This window comes from Haliaeetus leucocephalus, unplaced genomic scaffold, assembly GCF_000737465.1.
Source record: "Haliaeetus leucocephalus isolate CR32 unplaced genomic scaffold, Haliaeetus_leucocephalus-4.0 Scaffold92, whole genome shotgun sequence".
NCBI lineage: Eukaryota > Metazoa > Chordata > Aves > Accipitriformes > Accipitridae > Haliaeetus > Haliaeetus leucocephalus.
The window spans coordinates 474,645-488,183 of record NW_010972528.1 but is presented as its reverse complement, the minus strand read 5'-3'; the positions used below and the strand labels follow the sequence as shown (position 1 = coordinate 488,183).

Genomic DNA, 13,539 nt, shown 5'->3' with positions numbered 1-13,539 from the left:
GGGGGCACAGGCGTTCCCCCCCCCCTACAAAACACCCAATTTTTTTCCCCCCCCCCCCCCCCCAAAGCCCCCACATCCTTGCAAATAAACCCACAGCAGCAGAGAAACCCTGTTTCTCCCCTTCTGCACACTCACCCCAAGAAATGAGATTGCAGCGAGGTGAGAAATCAAACACATGTTTGCTCTAGCTCTTCCATCATGCCAGCCCCCAGTGAGGAACAATGCTAAAACTTTGGGGTAAGGAGAGGGGTTGGGGACTGTTTTCTAGCTCCTTTGAGAAGTTGTGCCTATTCAGTTCAGGTACCCATGCTTTAACCCATGCTCCCAAGGAGGTCTTAATACATCTTACTAGATAAACAGTTTCCACAAGAGCTGGGGAAGCAAAAAACCTCCTCACTTGGCTGATGTCTCACTAACTTCTCCTGGTGGAGAGGGGGGAAACGCAGCCCCATACAGCAGGCACTTACACAGCAATGCCGCGGGCTTGGTCATCCTGCAGACGATCCCCGTGACGCTGTAAGGGAAGGGCCCAAACTCACAGGCTGCTGATGTATGGACAAGCACTAGCAAGATCCCGAAGGTCCTCAGCCTCATCCTGCCAGCCCAGAGCATCTTCAGCCTGAGTGGAGAGCACTGACAAGACTGACTGATTCTTGACCGTGGCAAAGGCTGCTTTCATACCTCCAAGCAGAGCTCTTTCAAAGCAGGACGTGACCTGCTTCCTCTGGTTATCAAAACTCATCACACATTTCCTAATCTTCCTATAGTTTCCTTAACACTCTTCAAGTTGCATGCTGCCTTCCTCCCACAGCAGGCACTTGGGCTGCAGGACTTGGCACACATCAGGTGGGTGGAGAGAGCTGGAGGGGGATGGAGACTGGGAGGAGATGAAGCCAAGGGAGCAGCTTTGCACTCTGCCTCCAGCCAGTTCATCATTTGCTCTTCACACAGAAATATTCCAGATTTTGCATTCCTGCAGTAATTCTCCAGCAAAGCCCTGTTTGAAAGGCACCTACATTATTAACTGCTCCCCCTTCCACTCATTTTAGGCACACTGTGGTGAAACTGAGGCATGCTCCTGCAAAGGGGATCCCTCCTGCTACCACTGGGTGAATCCACATCTCCCACATCCGTGGAGAGCTCCTTGACTGCAGGACTGGGATGTTTTCTGCCTCTCGGCTGGATTTGTGAGCCATCTTTGGTTTTGCTACCTTCCAGGTGGGGAAGAACCTGCTAAGCTGGAGCTTTTCATGCACCTAGCCTCTCAGCTGCTATTTAGAAAACATTAGAAACCCAAGTTCACATCCATTCCTCATGCACGCCTGCCCCGCACACCACCGGACCCCTGCACCCCTGTTGTGGTGCTGGGGTCCATCCCAAAATGAGCTCCAGGACAAAACAGGGTGAGGCTGTTTTCAGCAACGAGGCTCACAGCAGCTCCCGTGAAACATTTTGCCAGCAAAGACAGATGGAGAAGGAAGGGTGAGATCTTGGCAATGCTACAGAAGCACACTCAATCCCCTGAGCAAGACAAGGTGCCAGCCTCCCTCCTCTCCCTGGCAGATGCCTCGTCCTCCCTGCACCGTCCACCCGGAGACCACATTTCCTCCGGGGAGCCCCGCTGCCTGGCAGCCCCCACCCTACCGCACTGTTTTCTTCCTGAGTTGAGAAGGTGAATGGCCTCGGGTACCCCACGGGAGGCACTCACGGTCACTGACCTGCTGAGGGAAACTGAGCATCTGCAGGCTTCCTCCAGACTTCGCCAGGCAAGCAGCACGGTGGCCCAGGACAGGCTGCCTGCTGCAAGCCTATACTGCATTATAAATGAGCAATTAAATGTTGGAAACACATATAAAGATAGCAGGTGTCTGACCAGCATAGCTCGCACACAGCAGCCTAGTGCCATCGTCTCAGCCACTGTGGCATCCTCGCTGCCCTGGCTAGGAGACCTCTTTACAGGGAAGCTGCAAGGGGCACAGACATGTTACAAAAGGATTTAAATTCAAGAGGCTTTAACCTTGTAATAGCTCCAGTTTCTGTCCTTCAGCTCATAGCTCTCATGTGCCCAGCCCTCCCCAGCAACTTACAGTTCAAGGGATGTTGGTGCAGTGGCCAAGACCTGGGGTGACAGACTTCTGCAGCCACAGCAGGAGGGGGTACCCCCAGGCACTGTAGCACAAACACAACGGAGGCAGCAGGCAGCGAGGCACTTGAATAGGCTGAGACACAGTTCTGCAGGGTGTCAGGCAAGCACATCTGCCTGTGTCCTCAGCACAGCTTTTGGCAGAGGAAGGACACACTCCCATTTATTGCAGGACACAAACTTGGGAGTGCTGCACACAGTTTTAAGTTTTACTGGAACAGATCCAGAGGAGACACTGTAGCAGGGAAGCAGCCCCACTGAGGCTGGTGTCAGTCACTGTAAATGAAAGCAGAGCAGGACCCAGGAGGCCACAGCCACCCCTCTGCCCAGGGCAGCAATTCATACAGCAGGAAGGAAAGGGAAAAATCAGGTCATTTTGATACAGGGGTATTTGTCACTGTGGTGTCCCAGGGTAGATAAGAACAGAAAGAACAAGAACCCAGAGCCAATGTGCCGGTCACAGTAGATCTAGTGCATTTACAGCCCCCTTACAGGCCAGCTCCCCGGCCGCATCACAGCTTCAGAGGCTGCTGCTGACAGATGACCTGAGCTGAGAGCAAGGGAGGACAGGGGACTGCTGGGCATTGACCTCCAGCAAGAACAGGAAGGCTGGAGACTTTCTGCCTACAGTAGCAAAAGCATGTGGAACTTGGAGGTGCTGTGAGCATCCCTGCCCTGGAGTAACCAGGCAGAGGCCACAGCAGCAGGGACAGAGCAGCCCACCCTCCTCCCAGTGCAAGGTCAGGCTAGCAGGAGGTAGGTCAGATTTAAAAACCCAAAGAAAGGTTAAATTCAGCTAGCAGGAGGCAGGGCAGGCTTTAAAACCCCAAGAAAGGTTAAATGCCCAAGCTGCTGTATAGTGCTTGCAAAGGGGATGTTGGAAGATGTTTTGATAAATAGTTACTGTGTAAGGCTTTATCTGAAGGCCACGCACGCACACATAGGCTCACCACCTTGCTGGGGACTGTCCTATAACCAGGGTTGTTTTTCACCACACTATCCAGAGCAGAGATATATCACAGTGCCATTAATCTTTGTGCTGCATTGACTCAAATGTTCAGTGTTAACCCTGCAGCTGCTTCCCGAGATAGCCTTCCAGGTAGCCTAGCTGCACTCTGCTCTGTCAGCAGGATGGGCTCCAGCACCAGGACCCATACAGCAGGTCAGCCCTGGGATAGCAGGAGGGCAAGCCCAAAGGCAGCTGCTCCCATCTCACATAGATCCAGCACTCAGCAGCACAGGGCCATGGTCAAGCCCACCCATCCAGCAGCAGCCCTTGGAGATTATGACCACATGCCTGGCATTGTCCAGGGTGGTGGTGTCAAGCCCCAGCAGCAGGAATCTTGGGTTGAAAGACTCAGCTTTGAAGAGAGGTTATTTCTTACAGTTAAAAGTTGTGACCAGGACAGGCTTGGATGTTAGGCAGCAAGTAAATTCACAAACTCCAGTTTGTTAATTGTGAGAATTTAACAGACTATCACTTGGGAGGGTGAACCACCCATGAGGGGTTTTTTTGAACAACAAAGTTTCATATGGTTTTCCACAAAATTCTCCTGGAAACCAACTTGATTTCTTCTCTTCCCTACCAGTATCACCCATAACAACCTCCAAAAACTAAAAAAAAAAAAAAAAGTTGGCACACACAGGTGGCCCTAGGTCAGCCTAGGCTTTTCACAGCTGAGGCTGCCAAGGGCAGCTGGGTTGAAGCCTGGAAAAGCAGCCAGCTGTGTTTCTGCAGCACCAATTCTACACTGCCAAATCCAGACTGAAAAAGCAGCAAATACAACTTTCAGTGCTAATATAAGAAATTTTGGGCAGTTCCTCCGCAGCACAGACCACTGAGCAGACACTAAGACACAGGCCCAGAAGCAGCATCTCCCAGCGTTTGCCCAACCCTCCTTGGTAAGCAGCTGAGCATTAACTGACCTCAAGCCCCTCACAGCAGGTTTGTGACCCCAGCTGTACACTAGGCCTGGTTTACCTCCATGGTATCATACCATTTGATGTTCAGACAACATTAAATACTAGCAGACATTTCAAGAGCTATTCTTATGAAGCAGAGGGGCTGGGATGAGGTGATGAAGGTGCAGTGGGCATGTTTGGTAACACAATGGGGGAATAGCCCTGGGATGGCCTCCAGCTAGCCTGACATGTCTGAGGAGACCCTTTGGATGCACAGCTCTGCAAATCCCACCAGCCTCACAACTAGAAGTGGATCACAGGGAGGTTATAACACTTTGCTGGGCAAGTGCAGAGCCATTGGGAGGTCCCTGGCTGCCATGCACAAGTGAAACAGCTCTTTAGAGAAAAGGGGAAGTCTGACACACAGAGACACACACACACACACAGAGACACACACACACAGCTTATCAGGAGCACACCCTTGGTGACAAAGAGGACTTCAATGACTCCTCAAGTAAGCAAGAAGAAAAATGCCTGAGAAGACAAACTGTACATTTCTGCCTTGACTTGTTTTCCAGCAAGGACAGAGTTGCTCTCAAATGGGGTAAGCTGCCAGAGGATATCAGGAGACAAAGCAGCAGAGAAGCTGGTTTTATTCTGCTGCTCACTTAGCCACCCTGTGGGCCATCACCACCTGCACAACCCACCTGCTTTCAGGGAAGCCCTGCACAGCATACCCATAGCTCAACAGGTATGTCAGCTACAGCTGTTCTGCACTAGTACACTTGCATGCAGCTGTGCTTGCAGGCATGAAGAGGATTTGAACTAGCAGCAGAATCACACAGCTTCAAGTGTGAGCCAGGACAAAAACCCAGCTTCCTAAACTCATAGCCTCGAGGCCCCTTCTGTTCTCTGCAACTTCTGTCCTAGCACAGGGTCATGTTATTCCCAGAAGACCTCTCTGGGATTCCTATACTTTTTCAGCAGCCTTGCTCTGGAAGTTTGAAGGCTCATTTTTTCCTGATGTCTAACCTAAATTCCCTCAAGTAACCTAAGGCCCATGCTCAGCCTCACCCACAGCTGGCACACAGGCTCTATCCCCTTTCCTGCCACCACTATTTACATACCTCACTGTTTATACTGACCTTCCTCTAGGCTGAGCTGCCTCAGTTCCTTCCACTGCTCCCACACCTCAGTCATCCCCGCTTGCTCCCAGGCTGTCTCAGGCAAAGCTGAGGCCTTCACTGCTTCACAATTAGTAACAGGAGTTAGGGCTATGCCACACTCTCAGCTCCATGTAACACCAGGCTGGCTCAGAGTCACTGCTGCTTGGAGCCCTCAGTCAAACACTGCTCTCTTGCTTCCCAGTGCTCCTCCCAGGTGCAGTGCTGGCAGCTGCCTCTGCAGAATTACAGTATTTACTTTCACATTATTTGTGCAGTGTCCTCTGTTGTAGTCACAGCTTCCCTCCACCCCAATGGCAAAGAGAGGTATGCATTTCACTAAGCCATTAAGGAAACCTTCTCTAAGGCCCAGCAGCCTCGCTACATCCCCCAGTGGCATTAGCTATGCTTAATTAGTTTTCCAGCTAATTTTAAACCAATCTGCCTGCTTATGGGAGTAGCAAAAGCCTCAAGACAACAACAGATGTTCTGCTATCTCTGGCAACTTCTCAGATTAGACTTTTCATAAGTAGTCCAGCACTCAGTGCTCATTGCCTAAACCATACCAAAACAGTTTCTTTCTGGCTGCCAAGAAATGCCCTCTCCTCCCAAGACTGGGCCCAGGCACATCTCAGTTGATTTGGGCACTTTGCCAAGACACCTTAGCAATGATTAGATACGCCCTGAAGAAAAAAAAGTCCATCATCCACAAAAGGCACTGCCAAGCACAGGTAGACTTACCACTAGCAAGGCAAAAAAGAGGGGACACTACCTCCAAGAATAGCCTCAAAGGCTTATGCAGAATATACCCAAAGTAACAAAGCCCACCTCCTCTCAAATTACTTCATTTAAGCATTTAAAGACTTTATTGCTAAATTTTACTGCTGTCCTACCCATCCTCCCCAAGCCTGCAGCAAATTGAAGATGTGGCAGAGAAACTACTTGGTAAGAGGCTTGGAAAGGAAATTGTTGTTCAAAGCCAGAAAAAACACATCACTAAGATTAAACTTGCTACCACAGATAACACCAACAAACCATGTCTAACCTAACAGTCTGATCTGAAGTGGCAAGATCAAGCATTACCTGTTAGGCTGTTACAACTGCTTGTACCAACTCATGCATGTTAGCCCTGACAAGACACTCCTAAACAAACAGTTTTGCCAACTGCAGGTAGCAATGAGGAAAAGCATTACAGGTTTCATGAGTAGCTGTTGTTCCTAGACAGCACATTAAGCCAAGTTAAATCCCCAAGCCAAGATAATGCATTGCAATGCCACTGGGAGTCACACACAGGGCTCAAGGGGTCAAACTCCAAACTTTCCAAATGCCTGCAGAATTACCTGCTTCAAGATGTCTATGGTCTTTGTGCCAGCAGCTTTCAGTGAGCAAACACAAACTACAAGCTATCCAAGGCACTTTAAATGCTAAAGGTTGCTGAAGAGTACAGTTAGGCAAGGAGCCAAGTTTAAGGCTCTGCAAGTATCTTTTCCCCTCATACCCCAACTAATTTATCATGACTTTTCAATAAAAACAAGGTGAGAGCACATCCTGTGCTTTGCACAAGTAGTCTTCTGATTGCTGTAGAGTATATACAAGCATGGATATAAATACCTGCAAATTTTATTGGAATCAAAGCCCTTAGCCATATCAGAAATTAAAGGGAACACAATGAAGTAATATAGGACAGTTGCTCTGGAGTGAGAATGCATCAAAGTTGAAAAGTTGAAAGACATTAGACTGCTTTAGCTTTGCATCCAAAAGCAGTGAAAGTTTATATCTTGCATAAATTCTTGCTAGATAGAGCTGAACACACTTACTCTTCTCCCATGATTTGGCGGGGGGGAAATTAAGCCTTGAGTTTAAACTGTCTGAATTTGGCAACATGAAATTTAGCCTGCAACTCCACTGAGGTAATTGCTTATCAAGAGGTCACCATCTTACAGTCCTCCACTTCGTCCAACAAGGAAATTGCACCACACATCCTTCATAGGAAAATATTTACACAGAAAGTTTAAACTATTGTTGAAGCAATTTAACAATAGGTCTTTCCTAAAAATCTACTAATGCATATCTAGCTTTTTTTTTTGAGATCCTACACTCAGTGTAATTTAAATAGCATTTGAAACATTCCAACAGGAATCACATTGCACAGAAGAAGCAATTTGCTTCTCTAACATTTTTGCACACCTGCTTAGAGCCTGTGCATTTAGTGCACAGGTTTACAGCGCCAAGCCTCTACATAGATGCCTAATAAATGCTACAGAACAAAGTCCTTTGGAATGAGGGCAAGCATCTTAGCCTCTAGGCCATAAAGACTTAAGGCTTCTTGTAGCTTCATTTGCTTGGTCAGCAAGAGCCAGAGGAAGTGCCATCCACTTTTCACTCCTAGTTTGGAGTTGGTATCCAATTTGCTCAGGTAGACTAAAGCCCATTGGCATTTCAGACAAGTAGACTAGTGACAAGTCAGTTGTGGGTCACTCCAGGCCCTTCTGGAAGAAGGGATGCAAAGAAAGTCTTGAAAAAAACCCATGCTGTGCTCATATATGAAGGGTTAGCCTGCTGCAGTTCTTGTAAAACTTGTCCCTCATCCGGAGATGCCTCAGATTCATCTGCTCTGCCTGCGTTTTCCCCCTGCCAAAATAAAGGATATTTGGTAAATGAGATCATTTCAGAAATGCATTAGAAGAATCAGGTGTCAAACAGCATGGTTTGTTACCCAGATGTCACTGTCAGAACATAAAAAGCTTGCAAGTATCCCCAGACAACCACAAAGTCAAAAAAACCAAGCTGCACACTAGTATTACTGGTTAACTCACACCACGTGTCTACAAGCACTGTTTAGGACAAACATGAAGCACCAGATCAGGTGAACAATGTATGTATTTACAACTAATTAACTTTCACTGACATCAACCAGAAGTGTCAGCTTGAAATGCAAGACTCAGATTGCTTACATACTCAAATCCTACCACTGAGGTAGTCCAATCCCTGTCTTCAGTTACAGAACCTGTTCAGCCTGTGACAGGCCGCTCTCCATTCATTACAACATCTTAAAGAACAGAAGCAACCAAACAACAACATCCAGCCTGAACTATTTTGTAGAACAGAGGAATCAGCTACACCAGAGGAAGACTCAGGCTGACAGTTAGTCCCCCATGGAAGATAGTTTCTGACAGAAGTTTAGAGAAAAGTTTTTGCTACTAGATGGAATTGGTAAACTCCAAGTAAAACTTCACAGGGTTTCAGGCTCATGGTTTAAAAAACAGCAAGACAATACCTGTAAGTTATTGTTCTGGTCCTGGTTTATAGCAGCCTGAGGAGGAACATTGCCTGGGAAGGGCTGAAGTGGTCCTCGTCTAAATGGAAGCCATCCAACATGGTGCCTGGGGAAGGCAATAGATTTTTATTAATACTGCTTAAACATTACTCCTTCCTGTTACACCAACACAGTTCAAGTAGCATTTGACTGCTGACTGCTCAGAGCTGTAGACAGCAAGTTCAGAATACTAAGGTCTTTCTGCCCTGACCCAGTTAAGTACTTTCAAAGCCTCCTGTTAGCAGCAAACCATGAGATGTGAAGGGAAAACTGAGCATCTGCTCGCATTCAACATGAACAGTACTTCATCCAGGTTTGTATCTAGCATGCTGCTAGAGGTACAAACAGCCTGCTTGTTTACCACATTATGTACACCCCTGGGTAACTTCTCTGTGCCCACCCTAAAAAAGGGCACAACAAAGAACATGCAAAACACAGTACTGTGTTACCAAAACATAACAGGCCATATGGACCTTCTCAGAAGGTCTGTATCTCTACAGCACCTGCACCTTGTAACCCACAATAGAAGCTGTTCAAAGTTACCCTTTGGAATTATCAATAGGAAAATTTAAGGACTTTTCATTAAGCGATTAACCTTCACTCTCCAAGTCTGCATAGAGGTTAGTAGAGCTGATCATTTGAGCTGCTTCCAGTTTCAACTCTTAGACCTACCAACAGGAATTCAGAGGCCTACATCACTTGTTTCACTGGTGATCAAAGAATTTGAGAACAGATTATCTCTCAGACAAGACAGCCCAAGCATGTCAGCTGAGGGTCCATTATCTTTAGTGTGCTTTTAAGATTTATCCCAAGTTTTCCCCCCTCTAAAGAGGCTCAAAGGCAATTCAGGACACTGCATTCAGTTTAGCTTGGTCTGCTCTCCAGAGCAGCAACACACAGCAGAAAAAACCTGCATGGGTACAGGACTTAAATAGCAGGTGTGAGATCCTCTTCCCAGACTTCAAACACTGGTTTCCCAGCAAGCAACTGTCATTTACTACATTGAACCTACAGGTCAGTCTGCTCTACACCTGCCAAACTGCTGGGGCTTTACACTGAGAGCTGCTTAGGTTTCAAGTAGTTTTTTAAAAAGAAAGCCAGCCACACCCAAAGCTTTACTACAAAAATCAGGTAAGATCACCCACTATCACCCATTCTTCATTTAATCCAGGCATAGGTTACACTCATATTTTTGCTAAGTAGCAAGTTATACCAGGATAGAGGCGTGGTTTACCCTTTCCAGGTACAAGAGTCATGCGAAGCTCAACTGCCAGAAAGCTGACCACAGTACAGAGCTCAGTACTTCAGTGAAACCTTTCTGAATACAATAGTTAATACCATCTACTTACAGATACATCAGAACAGTGCCACCCATAACCAGGAGGAATCTGCTGACACTGGAGTAGAAATAGATAACATTGACAAAAACATAGAACAGTGTTGCTGAGTAGAGCCAGTCCAACCAATCTCGATTGCCACCCTCCTCCTCTTCTTCCATGAGGGGACCCCCTTGGGCATTCATCCGCAAGTTCTGGTTGGCTGCTGCATTAACCTGGGCAGCAGCGTTCTGGTTTCCAGGCTGATTTTGTGCAGGAAATGGGTCTGGGAGAGGAGCTGGAGGTGTCACTGGTGCCACCGGTATCTCTGGAGAACGTTGTGCATGGGACGGGTCAGTAAATGCAGCAGTAGAAGCCAAGCTGAAACCAGAGAACACAAAGTACAGAATAAGGCTTAGTCAAATCCTTTCACACTTAACACAGGCACTGAAAATTTGTCCATCTTTATACTTAAAGTCAGATCACATGCAAGTCAAAAGCATCAAGTTTAGAGGCTATGGAAGGGTTAAAAACAAGTTTTAGCTCTACCCATGCCAACAGTTGCGTAGTGACTTCAGCAAGTCAAACCCAGCACCTTCCACTTTATGAACAAAAATTTCAACACTTTGCAAAAAAATTCTTTAGAACAATCAAAAGGTAGTCTAGAAGGCTTCTGCAATTCTCAGCTTTACCTCTGTCACCATTTTTCAGTCAGTGCTCTGTGAGCTACTTTAAGCAGTCAAAAAAAATTGGTGAAGAGCTAAGGCTCATCAGCAGAATTACATTTACTCTACAGACACCTGCCCTCCCAATCAAGAGGATCAGAGATCTGCAATTTGTTGCAAGATTCAAAACCACTGGCCTGAACAGGAAGCCAAGAACCACATACAGTTAGAGGTACATTCCCACACCATTCAGTGTAAGTTACAACAAAAAAGTGTCTTCCAACCACCGTCAAGAGAGGAAGAACTGCCAGAAGCTCTCTATACCCTTGTGTTAGTTTCTACTTCCTACTGGTAGCTTTTGACAGAAAACTTACTATCGCATGTAATATTGTCTTGCATAAATCTGCTGAAACCAGGACATCTGAAGCATGCTGTAGGTTGTATAAGCAGAGAAGCCAGGAGCCACACTTTGGAAGGGATGCCAAGTTGTTTCCAGCCTTGATCAAAAGTTGAACACATTCATTAGCAAATACTGGACAAACTGCAAGAGTCATTTATTACAGGACAACGTAAATAGCTTCTGCCATTTTGTGCATCCAAATGCAAGCCTAATTTTTCCTTCTAGAGTATTAAAGACATCTCTTTACCCACATGAATAAAGGGAACATTTTCAACTAACAGACCAGTGCACTTTCCTTTAGCTTCTTCCATGTCCACTAAAGCTTTTATATATAACCTCATCATATTTGGCCCATATTCTATGGACTTAAGACAGCATGTGTGGCATAAGGAGCTGGCATCTATCACAAACCCAACATTTTAAAAATCCTGGTGATGTACGTAAAAATTGTATTTACCTGTTACTGGCCTCTGCTGAAGACTGGCCACCAGAAGAGCATCTCAGTCTTTCACCATCTGAGGAAGATACAGATGGTTCTTGACTAGCTTCTGATGGTAACTTTGGCTCATCAGCTTTAACCTAGGGACAACAATGCAGTTAATGAGGTTTATTTGAGACACTACACAAGCTTGAAGCAAGAAGGTTATGCCACACAGAATATGCTCCAATTTTATAACTGCTACACAGTTCTGACACTGCTCTGGAGCAACATACCACAAGCACCTCCATCGGTATTGTAAAGTTCCTTAAAAAATGACTGGCATCTAAAACTGACTCAATGTTACTTTTCACCTTCACCAGATCTACACCTATATTTATTCATTTTTATGCATGTAGTCAGGTCCCATTTTGTTATAAAAATGTAATTGGAAGAAATAGAAGGAACTGCACTCAAGCTTGACTTTTTAGCTATGATAAGTTTGTACCTGCATACACAAACTGCTGTACATAGAATTTAGGAGCTGTTCTGTGGTGATACCTCTGTATAATATCCAGACCAAAACTGGCTCACATCTAGCAACCACCAAACATGGGTAGGATAAGCTCAGATTGCCTGTAATGGGCAATATAAACACACCTCTAAGACACATTAGCACATCCACTTGAAAGTAAAAATTGGTTTTGGCCATTTGCACTTAAGACCAGTAAGTGCTCACTTCAAGCACTAAGGCTGATTTTTGGCTTCTGCTCTACAGGCTGTCATTAATGAGAGCAGTCAAAATGTCTTCAGCTAACTGCCTTCTTCCTTCCCCACACCCCCATACACAGATCAGAACCACTTCCACCTTAACTACCACGTCATCTGCCCACAAGCACAGCCTCTGTCCAGAAAAGGCTGGGACATGACAAGTCACATTCTATTTAATAAAACTGAATTTACCAGAAAGCATTTCTTCTTTGAGCTGTGTGTTACAACTAGATTATACTTTTGATATTTCTTAACAGAAGCCACAAGAACCTTTACTGATGAACTGTAGAGTCAATTTTTTACTTGGCTTAATCCAAATACATTCACACATTCCTAAACAAATTATCACAAAATACTGCCATTGCACTACTAGGAAAAATCTGCAGTACCAGTGAACCTTAAAATAGCCATTCAACACTTCTGATTTTCAGTCACAACCCCAAGATTCAGCTTAATATGCTAACTTAGTACAAGTACCTCTGCATTGGTTTCTTGCACATTTGCGGGAGTCTTGAAGTTGTATACCAAATGAAGAGCATGCAACTCCCCATGCTAAAATATAAAGGAACACATGTTAAAAAAACAATCTCTTTTCTGGATGTATTTCAGCACATCATAAAGGATTTTTTTATATACCTTTGGCAGCAACTCTCTCAGATAATGATGATCAAGCAGCAGCTTCCCAGAATAAATCAGCTTCTGGTCCTCTTCAGGCTTTGAAAGAAAACAAAGAATAGGATGACTTGCTCCACCAAGCACATGCAAGCAGCAACTGACACAACTTGCAGCCAGATGGGCAGAGGCACACAGCTGGAAGCACCCCACACATTAAGGTACTGTAATGGTTTTGTGTGGTCAACCCACCACAGGTAGACAGGGAATTGCACGCATTAAATTCAGCTGATGAGATGAGAACAACTGAATACTGAAGCGCAAGCTTACTAACACCGAGGTCCAAATCAGCAGGAGGATACAAAGCACCCCTTTGGCCAAGAACTTTGTTACAGGCTGTCTCTTTTACAGTCCCAACAGACATTTTTTGTGTTTCTCAGAAACAGGCTTGGAGTGCCACCTAATCTGATCAGCACTGGAGGTGGTGTCAAGTAAACTTGTTACACCCCATCAGATGAATCCCAGCAGTCGGCAAAAGCATGCTGATCTTGCTTCTGGGCAATCACCTTGCTCCTAAGAAAAGGAGAGCAAAAAAGCATATCCCCCTGCTGAAACGCTGTCTGTCGGGTGCGGCGGAGCTCAGCAGTGCAACGCCGGCCGAGCACCCACGGCGTTACCGCACCGAACCCCGTGACTCAGAAGGAAGTCAGAGACTTCTGCATTTCCACCGCCCGACCTCCCCACCAACCCCGTCCCCTCGCTCTGCGCAGGCGGGGCTGCCTCTCGCTCAACGGGCCGAGAGCTCTCCCCCCGAACCAGCCCCCGAAGGAGCC

General features: G+C 46.2%; 2 protein-coding genes across 2 annotated transcripts in view; both read right to left on the bottom strand.

Moving 5' to 3' along the window:
• Window positions 1–613, bottom strand: part of CETP (cholesteryl ester transfer protein, plasma) — a 9,228-nt gene extending 8,615 nt beyond the window's left edge. Inside the window, exon 1 of the mRNA XM_010585181.1 lies at window positions 468–613. Within this exon, the coding sequence (XP_010583483.1) occupies window positions 468–612 (145 nt within the window). The 5' untranslated portion in view covers window position 613. The remainder of the gene's footprint in view (window positions 1–467) is intronic.
• Window positions 614–6,872: 6,259 nt separating this feature from the next.
• The window catches only part of HERPUD1 (homocysteine-inducible, endoplasmic reticulum stress-inducible, ubiquitin-like domain member 1), a 6,941-nt gene continuing 274 nt past the window's right edge, over window positions 6,873–13,539 (bottom strand). The window contains exons 2-8 of the mRNA XM_010583217.1: window positions 12,731–12,808; window positions 12,572–12,646; window positions 11,363–11,484; window positions 10,880–11,002; window positions 9,874–10,221; window positions 8,486–8,591; window positions 6,873–7,839 (exon numbers count right to left, since the gene is read on the bottom strand). Of these exons, the coding sequence (XP_010581519.1) occupies window positions 7,672–7,839; window positions 8,486–8,591; window positions 9,874–10,221; window positions 10,880–11,002; window positions 11,363–11,484; window positions 12,572–12,646; window positions 12,731–12,808 (1,020 nt within the window). The 3' untranslated portion in view covers window positions 6,873–7,671. The remainder of the gene's footprint in view (window positions 7,840–8,485; window positions 8,592–9,873; window positions 10,222–10,879; window positions 11,003–11,362; window positions 11,485–12,571; window positions 12,647–12,730; window positions 12,809–13,539) is intronic.